This window comes from Monodon monoceros, unplaced genomic scaffold (assembly GCF_005190385.1).
Source record: "Monodon monoceros isolate NGI ecotype Baffin Bay Population unplaced genomic scaffold, NGI_Narwhal_1 Super_Scaffold_3, whole genome shotgun sequence".
NCBI lineage: Eukaryota > Metazoa > Chordata > Mammalia > Artiodactyla > Monodontidae > Monodon > Monodon monoceros.
The window spans coordinates 68,686,899-68,708,636 of NW_021703780.1; the positions used below are offsets into that span (position 1 = coordinate 68,686,899).

The 21,738-nt window shown below is 44.9% G+C and overlaps 1 protein-coding gene across 1 annotated transcript in view; it reads left to right on the forward strand.

Moving 5' to 3' along the window:
• Positions 1–21,738, forward strand: part of CACNA2D3 (calcium voltage-gated channel auxiliary subunit alpha2delta 3) — a 781,826-nt gene that overhangs the window by 583,143 nt on the left and 176,945 nt on the right. The window contains exon 17 of the mRNA XM_029243037.1: positions 3,619–3,693. Within this exon, the coding sequence (XP_029098870.1) occupies positions 3,619–3,693 (75 nt within the window). The remainder of the gene's footprint in view (positions 1–3,618; positions 3,694–21,738) is intronic.

Consider the following 21,738-nt stretch of genomic DNA (forward strand, 5'->3'; position numbering starts at 1 on the left):
ATATTCATATGCCATCAACCAGCCAACAAAACATTCTGATGTTATTTTCTCAGACTGTTCTCCTGGGAAGGATGTTAACCAGATAGTTTCTGAATGTCAGAAGACTTTCTCAGGTACAGGCTTGAGGAGGACTGACTATGTACCTCCGATAGCAAATCAGCTTCTACTTTTCAGCTCATGTTCAATATTTACTTTAGCTCAAACTTTAAAGATGAACTAGGTAATATTTGGGTAAAGTAGTGAATGTCTTAAATACATGCAAACCTTAACTGGAGCACCTGTCATGTGTTAGACATTATGCTAGAGACTGGAGACGTCAGAAATGAGTGAGATGATTCCTTCCCCACAAAGAGCCCATTCTTATGGGGGAGGCACTGCCTTATCTAGAACAAGGCAGAGGAAAGAAAGACAACCAGCTAGAGTTGAGAAGCAGGCAGAAAAGTAAGTGTAGCATTTTCATGTATTAGGGTTAAGGTAATAATGGAAAAAATTCTCAGGGTTTTATGGAGACATGGTATGGAAAGGACGGTGCAACAGGAGAGACCTTTTATAGGGGAAGATCCTGAGGCTGAGCTCATAGCATGGGTGAGAATTAGCTCAGGGGAGATGGGAAGGAGCAGTGCTCCGGGCAGCTCCCACTGTGTGAGTAAAAGTCTAAGTGGGAGAAAACAGCTGCAGGGGTGGTGTTGTCCCTGTCGTGTGCCCTTGAGAGGCCATGAGTGAAAGAAGGCAGTGCTGGGTAACGAGGTAGGGGCCAGATCCCAGGGAGACTTGATGGCTGGGCCCATGGATTTTATCTTATACATGAAAGAGGTCTTTAGTGGGTTTTACAAAGGGGAGCAACAGAGTCAGAGTTACCTTTGACTGATTAATCTGAAGGATGACTTTGTTGGGGCCAAGCTTTGAGGCAGGAAGTGCAGGTAGGACCATTATAGCAGTCTGTTACATTAAATCTACATGAATGGTAGGGTGGGGAAGCAGAGTTGAATCTGAGTGATTTCTGGAGGAAAAATTAGTAATCACTTAGGTCAAGAAGTTGGGGATGAAAGAGAAAAAGGAGTTTGCAGCTGAGGAGTCTGGGTGGTTGGTGGTGCCGCCGATTGAGAGAGAAGAGCAGGAAGAGCAGCGCTAAGGGAAAGAGCCACCCTGCTGCACTGGGTGAGCCTGGGGCGCCTGTGGGATGTCCAGGCAGAGACGGCTGACACACACGTGGATACTGGGATCTGCCACTGAGGGGACAGGCCAAGGCTGGAGCACAGATCTGGAGATCAACAGCATCCAGGTGGTTAATGAATCGTGTTGGGGGAGAGAGAGCTAAAGCAGACAAGGGACGCTGGGGACAGAAACTTAGGGAAAATTAGTGCTTCCAGGTGGGTGGAGGATGAGTGTCCTGTGAAAGGGAGGAAACCCAGGAGTGTGGGTCCTGGCAGCTGAGGGACTAGAGAGTGTCAAGGAGGAGGGGGCAGTCGGCTAACACAACCAGGAAGAGAGAGAGCTTTCTATAGGGTTTGGCAGTTAGGAGGCCACTGGCAACTGTAAAGAAAGGAGTTCTGGTGGCATCTTGGTAGGCAAGGGGTCACAGCAGAGGCAGACTCTAGTAGGGTCGGGCATGAGTGAGCAACAAGGAAGTAGAGATGGCAGTTGAACAGTGAGTAGAGGACATTGTGTGGGAAGGTCAGCTCAGTCTCTGCATCCCAGGGAGGAAGCAGAGAGTTTAGGATAGCTTTGTAGTATCTGCACTCAATTCAGTTTCTTTTGTTTCCCTCCTTCCTCCTTTTCTGCTTTCTCCTTTCTCTACCCCTCTTCCCTCCATGCCAGCTACCCCTCCATAAGCACATGGTATGACCTTGGCTGTCACAGAACTTATATTCTGGCAGGGAGACAGGCATTAACTAATTAAAGGCCTTGACTGATGCCTTGATTACTGATAGTCAGCCTCACAAATAATTGATTATTATCATTTTGACACAAGAAAAGTAGAGGGCATTAGGGGGGGCATATGCATGGAGTTTTACCTTATTTTGAGTATTACTTCCTACAAGCAAACCAAGAAGTGAAGGAATGTAAATTAGAAGGCACTGAATGTATTAGTTGACTATAAAATATTACTTGTTTGGTCTCATTGTGAATTTCCAACCAAATACCACTTTTGCCTTTAATGGAAAGAGTCAAACTCTCTGAGTCTTTTTTGACCCCTGCAGTCCATATTAAACTGGGACATAAATAAAGGTAATTAACGCAGTGTTGACTGTGTCTGACATTTTTTCCAAGAGACAAGATGAAAGGGACAATATGCATCTCAGAGGATAGCTGGTTTATCTTTCACAGCATAATGAAATACACTTTTATCATTAGAATCAAGTAGAATCTTATTAAGACTTGCTTTGCAAGGTAACTCCAGAAGAAAATGCCTGTTGCCCTTGACTACCATGTGCATATTTACTTTATGTAATGCAAGGAAAACTTTTAATTTCTGGTGTTAAATTCCCTGAAGTTAATTTCACATCACCTTGACGTTAAGCTAACAAGCAGACAGGGTCATTCTTGGTTTGTAAACTCTGTTGTCTGGATCATTTAATAGTATCATATTCAAGAATGTGAGCAGCAGAGAATTTCCAAGAAAAGTAACAGTGAGGGCTCAGAACTATGAAATAACTCGTTGGAAAAAAACAGGATTTCTTTTTCTTCTCCCCTTTCACTGCTCTGGCAAAAGTGGGTTACATTTTCTTTCTTCAGAGAGAGAGAGATCAGTATGGGTTCTGTGCCAGAGGCCATTTTAATACATGAATGATTTGTAGGTAAATTTATTGTAGCCAATGGGTGCAGTCAACTGTGTAATAGAAATATTGTCAAAAAGCTGGGATTATTATTTAAATAAGTGCAGTGTTAAATTTGATTACATACTTTTTAAAGCTAGTAAAACATTTCATTGCTCTCAAACTATTTCCCATAGTCCCATTTAGTCAGAAAACATAAATTAAGTGAGGCTCTGCATAGAAAATTACCCAGGCTTTGTGTCGATGGAAGCATGCATGGAAAAGCTTGGCAGCCTCACAATTTAAAGACGAAAGGATATAAAAAGGGTTGGCAGGCTCCTATATAGGCTGGTGGGGACACTTTTATCCTTGAAGAATTATGGAAAATGATTGCCTAGGAGAGTGCATTCTTGCGATGGCCCGTAGGGGTGTGGAATTGTAGGGAGCCTAGGTGTGCCTCAGAGGGAGGCCCCTCTTGCCTTATCTCAGGTAGAGAGAAGACACCCAGGTTGACAAAGCTCTGTTCACTTGGACATAGGGTCTCCAGAAACATTAGCCACTTGCCTTTTAGAAAATATAATTGTTTTTGTTTTAAATAAATCAAAGTAAGGGCTTTGGATGCCAGCGTGGGTCTGTGACATTTTAAATTGTGCTATTTGCTGAGCTTATCCTGTGACAGGTCTTCATTTCCACCAAATGTCAAGGATCAGTGCCTTGCATTCATTTTAATGAAATATTGTGCTGATAAGGGCTATGAATGCCAGGTTTAAGCTGCACATTACTAAATGTCGGGCTGCTTTCTGCTTTGTGAATTCACCAGGGAGCAAGCTAATGAAGGCTTCTTTCTCGCTTCTTCTTACAGTTAGGGATTCACGGCTATGCCTTTGCAATCACAAATAATGGATATATCCTGACGCATCCTGAACTCAGACCGCTGGTAAGAAACATACTTATTCCTGTGTTTCTCCCTTTATGATTTTAAAAGACTTTCTTCAGTTCTACAGTAATTACACTTTGCAGTTTTCACTTGAAACGCTCAATTCATAATACCGTCTCTAAAAGGTTGTTTTAACAGTTTATAACTAGCATTTTGACATAAAATATGTAAATAATGTAGGGTAAATATATTTACTATCATGGTTTTATATATAAATCCATATATATCTATATGTACTTATATATTTATTTCACATCTGCCAATATATTGGAAAAATTTTAAACTCTGGACAGCTTGAAACCCATCATAATAGATACCTTTATATAACAAATGGTCTCTGACACTTCAGTCTGAGACCAACTTATTGAAAGTTACATTTGATACAACAGATTAGATCCAAGATCCCTGGAAATTCATTCTGATGGGATTTGCCCCCAAAATACATTACCCAAGCCCAGTGCCTGCTGCCTTGAAGGTATTTGTGTTTAATTGAAACAGTTGAGATTTTCTCCTTGTCCTGCCTAAGCTGTATCCAGTAGCATTGTTTGGTGAGCTGACATGTAAACCATTTTCTTTCAGCATCGTTTTCACCCTCTCTGAAGTGAGTGGGGTTAGGTCAAATCCAGGACAGCCAGAATATCATGGTCCATTCTGATCCCTGGGGAGAGGCTGCCTGGAGCACTGTGTTGAGGAGCATTCTGAAGGGCAGCCAGGCTTGTCAGATAGGAGGCCCTGGTCCCCTGTGCCCTCTGGAGGGGCACAGGCAGTGAGTGCACCACGTGTTTGCCATCCCTGGACTAGTTGTAATGTGTTGAAAAAAGGACATCCTTTTCGTTCTGTGGTTAGCTAATTTTAAGGAAGATATAAAAGTATAAAGAGTAATATAGTAAACTCTGCTTTTGAATGTTAAGAAAGTGTAGTTCAGGGCTTCCCTGGTGGCGCAGTGGTTGGGAGTCCGCCCGCCGATGCAGGGGACCCGGGTTCGTGCCCCGGTCCAGGAAGATCCCACATGCCGCGGAGCGGCTGTGCCCGTGAGCCATGGCCTCTGAGCCTGCGCGTCCGGAGCCTGTGCTCCGCAACGGGAGAGGCCACAACAGTGAGAGGCCCGCGTACTGCGAAAAAAACAAAAAACAAAACAAAACAAAGAAAGTGTAGTTCAGTTCCTATAGCTATACACACACACACACACACACACACACACACATACACGCACATCCACCCCACATGTCTTTTTCCCTTTCATCAAAATTAGAAAATAGCAATGCCTGCTATGCAAATGTTTATTGGTGAAACATCGTGGGGACCAGTTTGCTTCTCGCTTGAATCATTGTTTAGAAAAAGTCCATGTTTTAGCTCCATCATCATCCAGCTTTGCTCTAATTGCCCTGGTATTAATGGAGTCATGGCCACATCATGTGGATCCCATATGCATGCTTCAGGATGGGAGTTAAGGTAATACTTCACTTCAACAATCTTTTTATCAAAAAAGCGTTGAGTTAACTGGTTTGCTAATTCCAAACATAACTCAGAATCATTGAAAAGTCCGATTGAAAAAGCTACTAACTTTTTAAGGATATTTAAGTCGAAAAACATATTTAAGTTTAAAAAGCTTAGCACATTACCCATTTCTAAGCCTTCCAGTTGGGGTTGCCTGTTGGTGGGTGGTAGGAGTTATATATTTAGTGTGGCTGAGTATGGGCTCCTAGTGCTTATTTATTCCAAGTTGGAGTGGATCAGAGTAAATGAAACAATCAAACCTGGATCTTCCACTAGTGAATGAATAACTTTCTATGTATCAGCTTTTAAAGAAGGAACAAAATGGAACCAGATGTCAGAAGTCACCAAGGTACCTTTCCTTTCTCTATAGCAATGGAAATGAGCAGCTCCCATCTGCACAGTCAACTCACGAAGTCTTTCTGGTCTTTTATATCTCCTGGTCATGCAGCAAATGGTCTGTTTGCAAATAATCCATCTCATGTACTTTCCAGAGCTGTGGCCACTGAGAGGGCAGCCAAAAGGCTCTTATAAAAACAGGCCAACCAGTCAAGACTGATCATCTCCTGACAGTGCAAATACTCACAAATACAAGTCATTTCTGTTCTTCTCACTGTTGACACATTGCACTGAATGATTTCACTGGAAATGGTAGCTAGGGTCAAATTCCCATAAATGGGGTGACCCAAGCAAATGCTGCACATCTCACTTGTGAGAACCCAAGCCCAAACCAGATGAAGCATTTTGCAATTGATCCATGATAAGAACATAAGGAGTGGCCAGGTCAGTGAGCCATCTATCCCATTTATCAGTCTGTGACCCTGAGGCCCTGACATATTTAGAAGAGGTTTGGCGTGATGCCCACCATTGAGGATTACGTGAACTAACCCATATGAATGTGATCAGTAGTGAGTGTTGACCCTGCCTTGAGTTTTGCATTTTCCTACTGGGAAAAAGACAGCGGTGAAGTGGAAGGAATTCCACTTCAGCAGTACACAAGTTGTCCTTGATTCCTGGTCCTGCCATATCCCAGCTGTGTGACTTTGGGCAAGTCACACAGCCTCTCTGAGCATCATTTTCTCTTGTAATCTTGCCATAACCAAAGTATGTAATATTACTGGTTGTCAGTGTAAATGGGATAATGCAAGTAAAGAGCCTTGTGTGACAAAGCAGGCCCCAGGACATTTTGCGGACAGTGGCGGTTATACAGGCACCCCGTTTGTTTTATTGATTTTATTGAACTATGCCTGGCTGCTATAAGGGTTGGGAGGACATGGTGGTGGTGGATGCTTGGGGGTGGGGTTGGATTTAAAGAACACTTTTTATTATTCAGTTGGTTCCGATTATTGTGATAAACATTGGTGAGGGATTGTATACACACAAAAACAAGTGAATAGATACAGAGTCCTTGGAATCATGCAGTCTCCATGCAGTTCTACTTTGAACCTGGTATCAACTTAGTCTGTGCAACCGCAGCTGAGCCTGTTTATGCCTGCTGTCTCTCCCCTTCCCTCTATCTCTCTGTATCTGTCTGTCTGTCTGTCTGTCTCTCTCTCTCTCTCTCTCTCTCTCTCTCTCTCTCACACACACACACACACACACACACACACACCCTCAATTTTCTGGGCCAACTCTGAGCTAGAAGACAAGCAGACAGTAGCTACACTGGGATGTTCTGTGTGAGCCCTACCACGTGAGGAAACCGAAGGGTTTTGTTGTTGTTGCTGTTGTTGTCTGTTTGTTTTCAGAGTAGCAATAAGGATATACTAGCAGCTGCAGTAACTGAAGAATGACAGTTAAGAATCAGTCCACGTGGGGGGAATAACCCCAGCTCTGGCACATACAAGTGGTTTGTTTCTCTCTGTCTTGTTCACGTGAGCAACAAAAGCAGAAAGCTTCATCCCTCCTCCTCCCTCACCACCAGCCTCTCAGCACAGAGGAGGAACTCAGGAGGGGAATGGATGAAGGGATCCTCCAAAGCCACTGTTCGATTTTCTCTTACTTTGGGTCCTTCAGGATAATGTAATTGGTGTGCTTCCCCCAGAAACCGGTGTCTGCACCAGATGTAAATGCACCAGGTCAGACCCTCACACACGGCTGGGGAGAGCCAGCCGCCAGCAGCTTCCTTGGCCAGCTTGGGCGGGGAATCCTCACTCCAACCTGATTGGCCTTCTCCAAGCCCAGCCATATAATCGAATCCTTGTTACAAATGGATGTTCCCCTCGGTTCTGGCCAAGGCTGCTAGCTTAGCATGGTGGGTGCAAGTGGGAGGTTGTGGCCAGTGCAGAGGATGGAGCAGACTCACTTAAAATAACTCCTATTCCGTCTCCATCTGCCACTGAGATTGTTTCTGCCCCTGCAGGCAGAGGAAAGAAGTGGGTTTCCTAAAGTACAATACCAATATTTTCCTTATTTGTCTAATAAAATTTTCCCCCCAAACTTAATATTTGGCTTGATTTTATCCAGTATTTTCTTTCATCTTGTATGATTTGGGTGTGAATCATGAAGTGTCTCCAAAAACAGCTCAGATGTAGGAGCCTTACTCAGCAGACTGGCTTTGGTTTAATTGGCAAAGCTGCTCAAGTAAGACTTTTCTGTTGATAAGTGGGCTCTCTGTAGTCTTTGTCCAAGTGTTTCTCAGCCACCCTGTCCTTGCCACCTGCTTGTGACTTCTGGTAGACTAACCGATGTTGATTCAACAAACATTTATCCAGCTCCTGGTGTGCTGGGCCCCGTGTGTTAGACTGGGGACTGATGGAGCTATCTTACCATGGGCTGGGGGCCATATCACGGGTGGGAAATAGGACAATAGCACAGCAAGAAGGATTCAAGTCAGACCTTGAGGAACACTTTTTGAGTAGTTATTAAACATCTGGAAGTTTTTTCTTGTTCTCTGCCCCTCTTTAACATTCAGGTTAAAACTATTTCAAAGCAGTTACTTAGAGTTACTGTTTAAATTGATTCTTCTTGCACTTTATTCTTCCCATGTCTCTGAGAGCTTTATGAATTTTTCTTAAAATGTGGAGCCCCTAATATCTCTTTTTCTTTTGCCCTACAGAGCATTGAGGGCGATAAGACTAGGAAGGGACCACCTTTGCCATGATCTTATTTTCTTTGAGATTTTGGTAATCCATGTGCCCCTCGGTTTTAGAAGAAAGGGACATCTGACTTGATTGCCTTTCCCAAGGAGGCCTGGAATGTGGGCCTAGTCAAACCACCAAGAGAACACAAAGAAGGCTCCCTTCCAGCAGCCACAGCACAGGCAAGCCTCCACAGAGGAGCCTGGGGCAGGCAAAATCTAGGACTCACTTCCACGAAACCCACGTTGACATTTGCCAAAAGCTGTTTGCACTGTATCTTCAAGCCCAGAAGATGAGGAAGGATGCTGAAGGGTTTCTATTCTGGATGAAAATTAGCCAGTCACATGGGCCACTGCGTGTAGTGGTGGATGAGATGGAAGTTGGGAACGATTGAGAGAAATCTTCATTCCTTCCCTCAATGTTTGTTAGATGGCCACCATGTTCTAGGGCTGAGCAAGCTGCTCAGAGTGGTTGCAGAGAAGTGCCCCATCTCAGAGAACTCAAAATCAAATAGAATGGATGCGATTTTATATGTAGGGTGTAAAAGTAACCATAGACACAACTAGGGAAGATGCATTTTGTATTTGATACTGTTGTTGTTGGTCTTAGTCATTTTTTTCACATCCGTTGATTCCTTTTTGTGTGGCAGACACTGTTCAAAGTGTTTTAAGTTGTTAAGGCTTTTAATTATTAACTAATTTAATAGCAAGCCTAGGATGCTGGAGTAGTAGAAAGGCCCAGAGGCTCAAGGCAAGGGTGTGCGTGATGGCAGGCCTGGGTGGAAGGTGGGTCTAGAAGGCAGCCTGGAGTTAGACTGTAGACAACTGGGGGTGCCAGGCTGAGGAGCTGGGGTTCTCCATGAGGCAGTGCATATCCCCATGTTACAAACAGGAAGGTGAGACACCAAGCGATATGGTGGTAAAATGACTAGAAAGAGCCAGAACCAGGAGCCCCCAGATCAGTTTGGATGTGCTAAATTCACTGTGCTACGTTGGTTGGTTCTTCAGGAAATGGGAGGCAGAGTGGCTGGAGGATGGGAGTGACCGAGAAGCCTGGTCTTTGCCGCCACATGGATGAATAACAGGGTCATCATCAGGTGGTCATAGTGAGAATCTGTCTAGACTAGCGCTGTCCAGGAAGAATGTAACACAAGCCACGAACATGAGCTGCCCGTGTAAGCTGACATTTTCTAGTAGCTACATCTCAAAAGGAAATAGGTGAAATTAAGTTTAAGACTATATTGTATTTAACCCAGTATATCCCAAATCACATTATTTCAACATACAATCAATATAAAAATTATTAATGAAACATTGGCCATTTTTTTCATACTAATCTTTGAAAGCTGGTGTATACTTTACACCCACAGCACATCTCAATGCCGACATTTGAGGAGCTCAAGAGCCACATGTGGCTTGAGGCTGCCCTATGGAACAAAACAAGTCTAGAGTGTAGCCAGACGTTTTGAACCAGATGTTTTAAACCCAGTCTAGAGTGTAAACAGATGGTAGCACCTCCTCTTTCCTTAAAGTGGATTAGAACAAGCTCCACCACCACCACCAGTCTTTCATCCTGGGAGTCTGTGCAAACAGTTGGGGGCTACGTAGTCTCCTCCATTGTGGCCTCGGCACCTCCCTTCCAGGCTGTCGGGTCAGCACAGATTGGCTCTGCCTGTTTCAGCCCCATGGCTTCCCACCTAACCCATGTAGATGCCCTAAACCAAACTGTGCTGCCCAGGCCAGGGGGTGGGGAGACTGAGCTGTCAGGTTATCTACATCAGAATACTCAGACACCAAACCGTTCCTGTTGTTCTGTCAAACTCAGCTTAACTCTTTAAGGATCCCAAGTTCTGCAGATAACAGTGTCATCTTCCCATTACTGAATTGCCCCACTCCCTCTGGAAGTTAATGTTGTTGCTTTACCCACAGCCTGAGTTCTGCCTGATGTCACCAGCAAGTCCCCGTGTTACTCCTTGACTGTCCCCCCCCCCACTCCAAATGTTGATTCTGTTTCTTTGTTCTCGTGGACGCCCAGGCAGTTCATTTTTCTGTGCCCTTTTGCTATTGCACATGGGTTATAGATGGACCCTGGCAGAAGGTCATTGATAACACAGATTGACACGTGAACATGCTAATAAATGTAAATATTCTTATGCCAAAGTCCTCTCATAAGGAATGAAATGGACATTCCTGTGGACACATGTAAATATGTTAAATGCTAAGCAGACAGCGCATATCAAACACCAGTTTAAATGGGAACTTGAAAGGAAGGACCGCTATCAGAATCCTTGTTGAAGTCCACTGACTTAGTTCAAGCAATGGGCCCTGTGAGGAGATTCTGTGTCATTCCCAAAAAGTTCAATGTGAAGTTTAAATGTGATTTTTATATCATGATGCAGATCCTCAATCATGCAAGGACTAGCTTCTATCCCACACATCTAATCGTTTTCTTTTTTGTTTAAGTTTTGGACCAGGAATGCCTCAACTAATCTTCCTTCATTTCTTCTTCCCATCCACACCCACTCATTGCAAATGCTAAGGGTTCTTTTTAGTTCAACAGGTGTGGGTGTGGCCTCCAGCACTGACTTTTTCTGGATCCCTCCCCATGCCATCCACCCTCATGTCCTATTGGTTCCAAAATGCACCCCAAGTCCACTCCCCTCTGTCACTCTTGACAGGGCCTCTGTCCTGTCTTTCCTGGATGACTTCAGTTCCCTTTGAGCTCTGCTCTGGACACCTATTTTTGTACCCCCCTCACCCCATCCCCCACCCCCACCCCAGCATTATTCACTCAGCAGTCAGCAGGGGCTTTCACAGGCATCACTCAGATGGTCTGGCTTCCCTTGGCATTTACAGTAAAACCCAAACTCCAGGCCATGATCCCAGCACCCTGCCAGATCTGGCTTCACCTCTTTGACCTGCCAGAGTTGCGTGGCTACCCACCGTGCTCCAGGTATACTCCGGCCCTTTTGTCCATTCCTCAGAAACACCAAGCTCCTTTCTGTTCCAAATCCTTGTGCCTCCTCTTCCCTTTACCTGGAATCTTGTCCCGGATACATCTGTGACTGCCTTGTTCTCAGCTTCCATGTGTCATCTCAGATGTCACCCCCACAGAGAGGCATCCTTGCTCTCTGACCAAAGGAGCCACACATCTCCTCCATCACTCCCCATCACATCCCCTATTTTAGTTTCCTCAGGATCACTTATCACTCTTGCGAAAGGTCTCTATGTTCAGCCTCTCCTGCCCCATCCCTTGTGATTTCCTGTGACTTTGCTGCTGTATCGAGGGCGCGGTTGGTAAATATTTATTGAGTGATTTTGATGATGTTTGAAGGGTACTGGTGACTAAATATCTGGGTACCAATTTCCTACAAAAAATGAGAAGTGCAGGTGTCACATGTTTACTCATCAAACATTTACTGAGTCCTTGCTACGTTGGACACAAAACTTGAAGCTCATGTGATTGGTCAAGACCTTCTTTCTTTCTGCTCCTGCCTCTGCCCTCCTGCTGGCCTGCAAACATTCATCAGATGTTCCTCAAGTCAGGCACTGTGCTAGCTGATGGAGACATAGAAGCAGGTAGAAGAATGTCTCTGCCCACAAGGAACTCATTGAGCAAAGCAAGAGTTCTTGATAGCGAGAGAGGCCAAGAAGAGCTATGTGCTCGCAGGGGAAGCATCTTTTTTTGTTGAGAAAGGGTGCCCTGAGATGCTGGCGGGCTTCCCAGAGGAGGTGATATGCACACCAACTGCATCCACAGTCCACTTTGGAGGACATTTCTTCCTACTCAGTGGGGGTTCCCACACGCTTCCCGGGATCTCTGTCCTCAGGCTGGACCAGGCACGACTTTTCTCTCTGGTCTCAGAACCATGCATCATGCTGGCCCCAGCCTGTCGTGGTGTAGGGGGTAGGGACCTAGCCTCATTTATGGTCCTTTCTGTGGCTCCCAAAGGCTGGAATCCCATCTCAGCCCACTCTCTGTTCAGACTGCTGTGAATGGAACGAGACTGGCCAGTAGGTGGCGCGCGGGCACCGCAATGTGCCTGGTCCCCGAACACATTCTCAAAACACAGCCCAGGAGAGTCCTCTTAATGCCAGGTCTGAATCCATCCCATTTAGTTTAAAAGAAAGAATGAACAGATGCTTAGTAAGTGTGTCTGCTCAGAGGAGTGTGTGCTCGGAGAAAAAATAAACAAGACTGCGTGACCCCCACGTAGCGAGCCTGTTCTTTTTGAAATACATCATTTGGCAAAGGAGAAAACAGAGCCTTGCGTGCTTTCCACTTGATGAAATTGTTGAGGGCAACGGTTGGAACTGCCTGGGTCTGGACACTTGATTGGAAGCATTGCAGCCCTGAGCAGGGAATGCTTACACCTCGTGAGCTTCAGAATTAAGCAGATTAGAGGGGTGCCTGGCTTTCTGTTCTGCAAACCTCAAGAACTCAACAGCCTCTTGGTCCCCAAGTTCTGTGGCCGGGTGTGTACATGGACACGTAGGACATAGATGGGGTTTAGCAGAGAGGGGACTAACAGTGACAATGCAGTTGTTACTTAGCGTGTCAAGAACCAGGCTCCTTGCCTACCACCTTTGTGTGTTTTGCCTCTTTTAAGTCCTCACGGCATCCTGTGCATTAGTGCTTATTTCAGAGAGATTAACTGATGCCTAGGCCAAGGACTCTGTCAGTCAGAAAGCAAATTTGGCTCAATGTTCAGAGAAAAAAAAAAGACAACTATGAACAGTGTCGTTTTTCATAAAGTTAAACCTATTCAATTGAACAAACTTCCTTAATTTGAAGCAGTGTTATAAGGTTCTTTTATAAAATGAGCGTTGGGCTAGAGGGCTTCCCTTGGCTTCTGTGGACAGTTTTCCTTTTTGCCTCTGCTCTCTGCCCCCGCACACCACCTGCATGGCACTCAGGGTGGCTCCTTTGCTCTCGGCTATGGATGGAGTTTAGCTAGTGGGGGACACACACTCAGAAGAAATGGAGAGAGGAGAGTGGGGTGGGATTGTATATTCAACCCTGTGTCCTCTGGGACTGGCTGCACCCAATCTAAAGCCACATTAGCCTCCTTTTCTCTGTGGGCTCCTGTGACTGCTCCTTCCTCTGTCCCTTCACGCAGAGTGGAAGAGAAGGTCCTCACTGCTTCTGGCTTCAGGGTACTGCACCATTTCTTATAGTTTCCTACACCCTACCCCACTGTTCCAATAGCCTCTTTATTAAACCTTCCTTAATTAGCCAGCTTGACTATGCCATGTGATTCCTGCTGGGCCCCTGACTGATACAAAGGTAAGAATACATGGAAGGCCTGTTTTTCTCAAGTCCTTAGTATGCCAATAAAGAAAGGAAAAAGAAGAAAGGAAAGAGGAAGTATTGAAAGGAAAGAGAGAGGAAGGAAGGAAGGAAATGAAGGAAGGAAGGAAATAAGGAAGGAAAAGAAAAGACAAGAGCAAAAGGCCCTCTATCAGGTCCTTTATTTATTCATTCATATTAATTAATTCATTAATCTCTCATTGTGGTAGGAACAGAGAGCTTCCATATACACTTCTAGTAAATTCCTCTTTTGCTCAAGTGATAAAGAATTGGTATCTGTTGCTTACAACCAGAGCAGCCTGGTTGATACAGTTGTGAAATCCCCAAATCTGGGAACCATTGCTGGTGTGGCTCTGACCCCTCCTCTCTACTGCCTCCCTCTCTCCCACTCCCACCCTCCAAAACTTTCCTCTCCACACCACCCTATCCCTTCGTCCCACCAGGCTTCTTGCACAGGTCTTTGAGTTTAGGCTCCACACTACATTATAGAAGTCCCTTGACACATCTGTCCCCTCACTGCACTGCAAGCAACCTGAAGTCACTAATCAGATAGCATTTTATTCACCCTTGCATATCCAGGACCTGGAGAGATACCTAGCAGATGAAGTGGAATAATAAATAAATGGGAGAGAAGACCCATGTATAGGAAATTGATTACACAATGACACGGTGTATTATTAAGTACCAGGGTGGGAATACTGACAAGAAGGAGAATTTATAAAAGGACTTGGTGTCTAGCTGTGGAAGGGGTGGCTAGAGAAGTCTGCAGGGAGTTAGTCTGCATCCTGTAAGCTTCAGTTCACAGTTGGTGATCCAGTCCAGCATATTAGGGAGCAACAGAAGGCTCTTCAGACACCTAGATGTGTAACTTGCTCCTTCTTGTGTTGCTGTAGCCCACCTTCCCTCACCGTTCCTTCCCTCATCTGGCATGTATTTATCGAACACCTCTCCTGTGCCAGGCACTCTTTTAGATGCTGGGGATCAAGTGATAAGACAGACATAATTCTTCCTTCATTTGGTCATGGAGAAGATGTCTTTTTTAAGCTCATAAGTAAGCAAATAAAAAGTATTACACATTTTGGATAACCTCTCCAAAGGAAACAAGGACCTGAGAGATAAAAGTAGGGACGTGCCCTTACCTTTAGTTGGATGGTCAAGGAGGACCCGTGTTAGGGATGACATTTTAAGCTGAGCCCTGTAGCCCTGAGGGGGAGAAGAAATTGCTGTGCCAAGAGAGTGGAGACTAATTCAGGCTGAGGAAACCGAGTATGCAAAGACCCTGAGGCACGGGGAGATTTAAGATGTTGTGTCTGCAATCTGGGTAGATTTAGGACAGACTTCCAAAGGACAAGGGAAAGTGCCTTGAGGTTTTATTGATAAATTCCTATTGGAGAACACGCTTAGTGGAGTAGTTCTGTGAATGCCCTACCCATGTCCCCTCGGCCCTCACCTCTGTGGGGGCCAGCCTAACTTGCGGCTGCCAAAACCCTAGTGAAGACTTTCTCTGACTTCTGGAATTCACTCCTCTCCTGCACGCAGCGGACGAGATGTGCCAGGGAATTAGCATCCTTCCACCAAAGATTGGTGAGCACTCCTACCTCCCAGGTGGGCTGCACACCTGTACCACACTCCTACTCCACACTGGCTCCCAGACCCCTGCAGTCGGATTCAGCTTGGGGTGCCCACAGCGCTAACATACTCGATGATGCAACTTGTGTTGGCTGCCTGCCCATCATCTCTGTCTCTGAGTCACTTTGCTATGTCCCTACAGGCATTCCCTGGGAACCCATCCCAAGGAAAAACCTTGCCCTTGAATCCTGGTCTTAGGGTCTGCTTCAGAGGGGACTCAAACCAAGACACCAGTGGACTGATATGTCTCTGCAAAAATTGATTGCTCTAGACTAGAGCTTCAAATACAGTTCTGTGTGCGTACATACCTTAGCTTTAAAGTGATGGTGTCAGGCACATTTCCCATCTCTGTTTCAGGGCGCTGCATGTGTATTCACCTCACATTGGCCTGCTTGCACTTAGAAGCACCAGAGAGTGTTAGTTTTATGCTGTTAATAATGGAGAAGACACTTTAAGGAAATATGGTTTAGAGATAGGATTCTCTGCTGCTTTATTGTTTGGCAAAAGGATTTGATGAGGACAAAGCTTTTCTTTTCACTGGACACACTCTGACCTTTGTTTTACTAGATTAATTTCATATCTAGAGTGCCCCATCTTGGATGATGAATTAGCAATAAAAGGCTCATCAAAATGTAATTACAGGCAATGTGTTGAATAATGATCTGTTAAAAATTCCTATAGATTTGTCTGCACCTCCTTCCCCTTGTGGGGGAAATGAGCCTCAGCTGCTAGCTACTAGCCTGGGCTCAGGAATGCAAAGCCTAGCCACATTGTGAGACTGAGATGCGAGAGCTGGCTTCCATCATTGTCCAGTGTCATCTAATTGATCAATTGCTTTTCTCCATGTGATGCACATCTTTATATAATTTAAAGGACCATCTCAACGGGGGTAGGAATACACAGGAAGTGGGAGCTCAAGGCAAAGTGAAACCCTCACCTCCTCCATCTGCAGCAGCCTGTTGTAGGGAGAGTTATTAATTAAAATGTTAACTGCCCAGACAATAGCCGGCAGACCAGCATGAAGAATTCTGGGAAGCAAGCATTAAAGCTTTCATAACTATGAATTCCAGGAAAGTTTGTTCCTCCTTAAAATAGGAAAACAGAGCCATCTTCATCTAAGAAGAGGCCAGACTGGGCTGTGAGACTGAGGTTAGGTTTCCTCGAGGAGGAGCTGGACTTATTTCTCTCCAGAGAGTTGGGAGAAATCTAGCCTTACCCTCAGTGTATTGAGGACCCTGTAAAACCTACAGCTGGGGCTGACAGCAGAATATTCATATGATTCAACAGTGTAAACGCCCACCCTCATTTGAATAACTGAAGAATTCAATCATTTGAATGCCAGTGATGATTCCTCGGTGAGTTTACATTTTAGAAAGACAGTGCATCTGAATCCCCATGAGAGCATTAAATTGCTATCTAATTAGCAGTCCCAAATTATATATATTTAAGAGATAATTAAAGGTTTGAAGGCTGTTGGAATAACTGGTTATACATTTAAATGAATCACTAGAAATTTGTTAGTAATGTGTGGAGTTTTCTTTTATTTTTTGCTTCCCTCTTTGAAGTTCAATAGACCCAACCTCGAGGGGTTAAGTCTGGTAGCAGTAAGATAAAGGCAGATGTTTTTAATTATTGCAACTCAAAACTCCAAATAATTATAAGCAGCTGTCATTTTTACATAATCCTAAATGATAAGACGCAAAGAATGCAAATAAAAAGGTTGAGAACGTGGGCTTTGGGGCACGATCTTTTAATCCCCACCACACCCCTGAACTGACCGTTGCCCTTCATTAAGGAGGTGCCCAAACCATTATGCTCTTCAGTCAACTTTTGTAATCAGGTGACAGGCCACATGTATTTCTGAACACCTCCCAGGTGCCATTTCCACATTCTCCATGGATATTTTCATAGCAAAGGGAATCAGGAATGAATTTGGGATATTGAGGCCAGAAAGCAGTTTGGCTAAGCCAGGTAGGGCTTTTGCTGAAAGCTTTTCTCAGCTTCACTTGCCCCTTTCTCTTTGGGACAGGACCCGGGTGATCCCCCACCACCACCACTAGCTGGCATTTCTTTGGTTTGTGGCTGGGGATTTCATAGGATGGAGTGCTTTTGTGCCCCAGCTGGCCAGGGCCAGAAATGCCAAATGACAGGCTGGCCTGCCAGCCTCACCCCAGGGATCTCTGGGTTCAAGTCTGAAATTCGATGCTTTGTGTGCCTGTCTCTCCCTGGAAGGACTGAGACCACCTGAGGAGCAAGTCAAGGGACATTTATCATTGTCACAATGGCCTCTTTTTGGACCCAATGACTATAAAACCAAAGTCCCACAGATAAATGCACGCAATTCACCCCATGCAGAGTGGTGGCCAGACTCTGCAGGAAACAAATCTAGAACATCATCTAAAAGGAACACACATACACACATACAGACTCCAAGTTAAATCAAAAGCCCAAGAACCCTTCTGCTAAGGAATGCTCAAGACAGATTTAAATAGACAAGGACCCTGCTTGGCAGAAATGTGCCCAAGCAGAAAGACGTGCCCAGTGAGCTAAGCTTAATTTCTTGGGATTGGGAAGGATAAACAGAGGAAAGAGGAGAAAAAATCCTGTGGAGGGTTTGTCTGGGACATTCAGAAGCTGACAGGCATCACGGGGTGCTGTTACCTCTCCCCAGTGAAGAAACGTAAGGATTTCAGAAATGTATCCTGGGTATTAGAATCAGTTAAAATGTTCTAATTCTCCTAGATGCCTGCTTCTCCCCCCACTCTCCCCCTAAAAGCCTCCTCTGGAGTTTCTAAGTTTCTAGCTACACTCCAGGAAGAGGGTTTGGGTGTGACTGGGACAGGTAAAGACGTTTGTCTGACTCCCAGTACTGCAGCAGGTTTGAGAGTTCTGTGGGTTGGATGCCCTTAACTGATGCCTATTTCATCCAGGTTCAAATATAAGTATAAATAGTACATTCACATATATTTCATGGAAAGATTCCTTTGAGAGTTAATAATTTGAAACTCAGCTCTGCTCAAGGTGGAATTCCAGGCAGCTGGTTGATGATGACTACAGGTCACTTTGCCATGATCCCCTTGCTGTGTCCTCGAAGGACACATCTTAGGCAGGCACTGGGCAGCAAACTCAGGTCCACCTATGGGAGGTTCACCAGTACATGTTTCTCCATGGAGCAGAACAGTCTCTGAGGCCACAAGTCTAGGGTCACCCTCAGCTCTGCTACTATCAGCTGTGTGACCTTGGACAAGTTGCTCAACCTCCTTCTAGTCAGTTTCCTCCACTGAAAAATGAGGACAAAAATAGTGCCTACTGCTGGGATTGTTATGAGGATTAAGTGGGTTCATGTACATGAAATGCCTAGAATAGGCCAGGCATGTGATTGGTGTTATAACGTGTACTTATTAAGTAAGGACCCATCCTAATTTGTTCATTCACTCTGTTTACTCATTCATCAAATATTCATGAGGAAACTACTCTTTGCCAGGCACTCTCCTGGCAATGTAGGTTCAATGCTGAACAAGAAGTAGCCTCTTTCCCAAAGATGCTTGGGACATAGTGGAGGAGATGGGCAAGGAAGCAATGACTTTGCAGTACTGTGTGTTAGTCATGGAGATAGAGCTACCACAGGATGCTGAAGAGGATACAGGAAGGACCTGAACTGACTGGGGACAGGCCAGTGCAGACTTCCCAGAGAAGCTGATGTTTTGGCTGAGTGCTGAGTGGCCGCTTGACTCTGAGTTGGGTTGAAGGGTGTTGGGAGCAGATGGAGTGGCATGTGCAGTGACCTGATGGCAAGAATGACAGTGACCCTTCTAGCAGTCAGCACAGTCTAGCTGGGGAGTATGGGGTGAGAGGCAGGAAGTGGTGAGAGGCCAGAGCAGCAAGCAGAGGCAGGGTGATGGGGATTTGTGGCATTCGGGAACATTGGACATCAGCCTATGAGAAGTAACAGGGATTTCAGACTGAGTGGTGATGTGTAATCCGATTAGGGTTACAGAAGAATCCCCCTGGCAGGACTTGGGAAAATGGATTGGAGGTTGGAGTCCAGGCATGGGTGCTTAGAAGACATGTGCCCTCATCAACACCAGTATCATGGTGGCCAACACTAAGCTGATGGCAAGAGGGATGGAGAGATGCAGTTCAATTCTAGGAGACACTTAGTAGAAGCAATGAATGTGGTAGTTTGATGAGCCTGGCTACTTTGCCTGGCCCACTGGCCTCTTTCTTTATTATACTCACGTGTTCCAGCCTTTGCCCATGTCTCCATTTTCATAGGCAAATATAAGAAAACTCAGTCAGCCTTGCAGGGGACCTTTGCTTTTCCTCTAAGTTATGAATGATATCAGAAGTCTCTTGGGTTTATTCAGACCAGCATGCATTCAGAAACACTTTTTAGAAGCTATATCAGTAGAATTGAGAATCATATATAAAAAAAATCAAAACTAAACGTTTTGCCCTGTCACCAATCCAGAGGGCTGGAGGGACCAATGGTTGATGAGACCATTGTGTTTGGTGGTCAGGACATGGCTAGAGCAGAGATCAGGTCAGTGGAAAAAATAGCCACATGCATGTTTATGCTGCAAAGCCCTGTGTCCTCAGGGAAGTGGAGAACAAGGGCTACCTTGAGTAAGAAGGGAAAGAGACTCTAGCTGGGAGGATCAGAGAAACTTTCATGGAAGAGGTGGCCACAAAGATGATCTCTACATGTCTTTTCCTCCTTCACAAGTATCTTTAAAAATTTTATCAGGAAAAAAGCAAAACAAAATAAAGCTATCCTGCCAAGCAGCTCCCAAAATTGTGCACATACACTCATGCATGCGTGGGTGAGAAGGCTTAGCAGTGTGATGCAGGATGATACCATTACTGGCATAAGGCATACACCTGAGTCCAGGGTTATGGCAGCTGGCTTGGAAGGAATGGTTCCTTTCCTTCTTTTCTGCATCCCTCTATTTACTTCACTTGCAAAATCATTGCCAGCTTCCTGCCCTTGATGTCAGTAAGCACAAGGACCTTGAAGTTGAGAGATCTCTCTGTTCCGACTGCCATCCCTCCAACGAGGGATGAGACTAGAGTCCTTTTCCCAGTGATTGAGCTGGGCAGAGGCACTGGGAATGTTACTGAGGGCAGGAGAAAAGCCAGCACCACAGAGAACTCACCCTACAGTGAATAGTTAGCTGCAGCATCATTTGAAGGCTGACACATTACTGTGTTACAGTGCTGGTTGATACTAATTTGTGATTTTACTTGCATGAATAAGGAAATTCATTGTCTTTGTCATTTCAAAACTGGAATCAATTTGTGGTGCCTAATTGTACCCCGTGTTCAAAATGGTCTGACAGGTTCCACATACCCAAGAGTCTTTTGATATATAATTAACTTCTCAAAGGAATAATACCAGATAAAGTTCTGTAAATGCAAAAAAAAAAAAAAAAAAAAAAGTGGCTTGTCAAAAGTCACAGACATACTCTCAAATTATAAAGGTCCTCTTTTTACCCTAGATATTATCTCCTAATGACTCAAGTGGTCTCTGAAATCTTTCTATCAAATTGGCTTTGGAACATGGCACATTTCCATGCTAAAGAATTTGATGCAACTTTTTGAAACTTTGAAATTCATTCTGAATGCTGTCTTGCATCTAACCCTTGCCCAGGAAGCTTTGAAGAGCATTCTGTCTCAAAAGTGTTCTAACCTATTAGAGTAGCTGTCTCCCAGGCGCCCACATGCATTTTTATTTTGTATGTAGCCTTCATGTACACTCTTCTTTCTTCTCTGTGGAGAGGCAGTCTTTTCTTAGCATCACTCTTGCACCTGAGTCAGCAGGTCTGAAGGTGCCTCTCTCCTGTCCCATCAGAGTCCCTGTCCCCTGTCCCTTTGCTAGCACAGTAAGTTCTTCCCACCTCAGCCACTCAGCGTGATGTTCATGTTTATGACTAGCTTGCTATTACAAGACAGACTGGCTTTTTGAGAAGGAGAATTTAAATCCAACCTCTGTGTAGTAAGCCACATTTGACCTGCAAAAACGATGGTGGTGGGGCTGGCCACCTCCTCCCCACTCACAGTGTGTGTGACTCATTTCCAGTGACTCAGAGGACACTGTTTAAGATAAAGGTCATTCGGATTTTCAAAGTGGCCAGTTAATTGTTGTTTTAAAAAAACCCACCAGAGCTGTTATAGTCTTACAGCGATCAAAAGGATTTTGTAATCACACTAGGAGAGCATGTAGAACTTTTCATCTTCGAGACACTTAAAAACATTCATTAATAAGAGCACAGTGCCTTTTAGAAAAAGGGAAAAGCTTGTTGTCTCGGCATGCCCTTGTTGCCTCTCTCCCACCTTCTGACTGCCTTTATACACACCCTCATGGCCCTGTTTCCCTCTGGTGTATCTGGGCGTCTCATCTTCCCATGAATGCAAAGGATTTTAACTCTGAATACAGATTCATCAGAATTTCTCTCCTGCCTTAGTGCCTATGACATCCAGCCATGTGTCTTTTCTGAGCTGTGGTGGGGACACACAACCAGAGGGTCACACT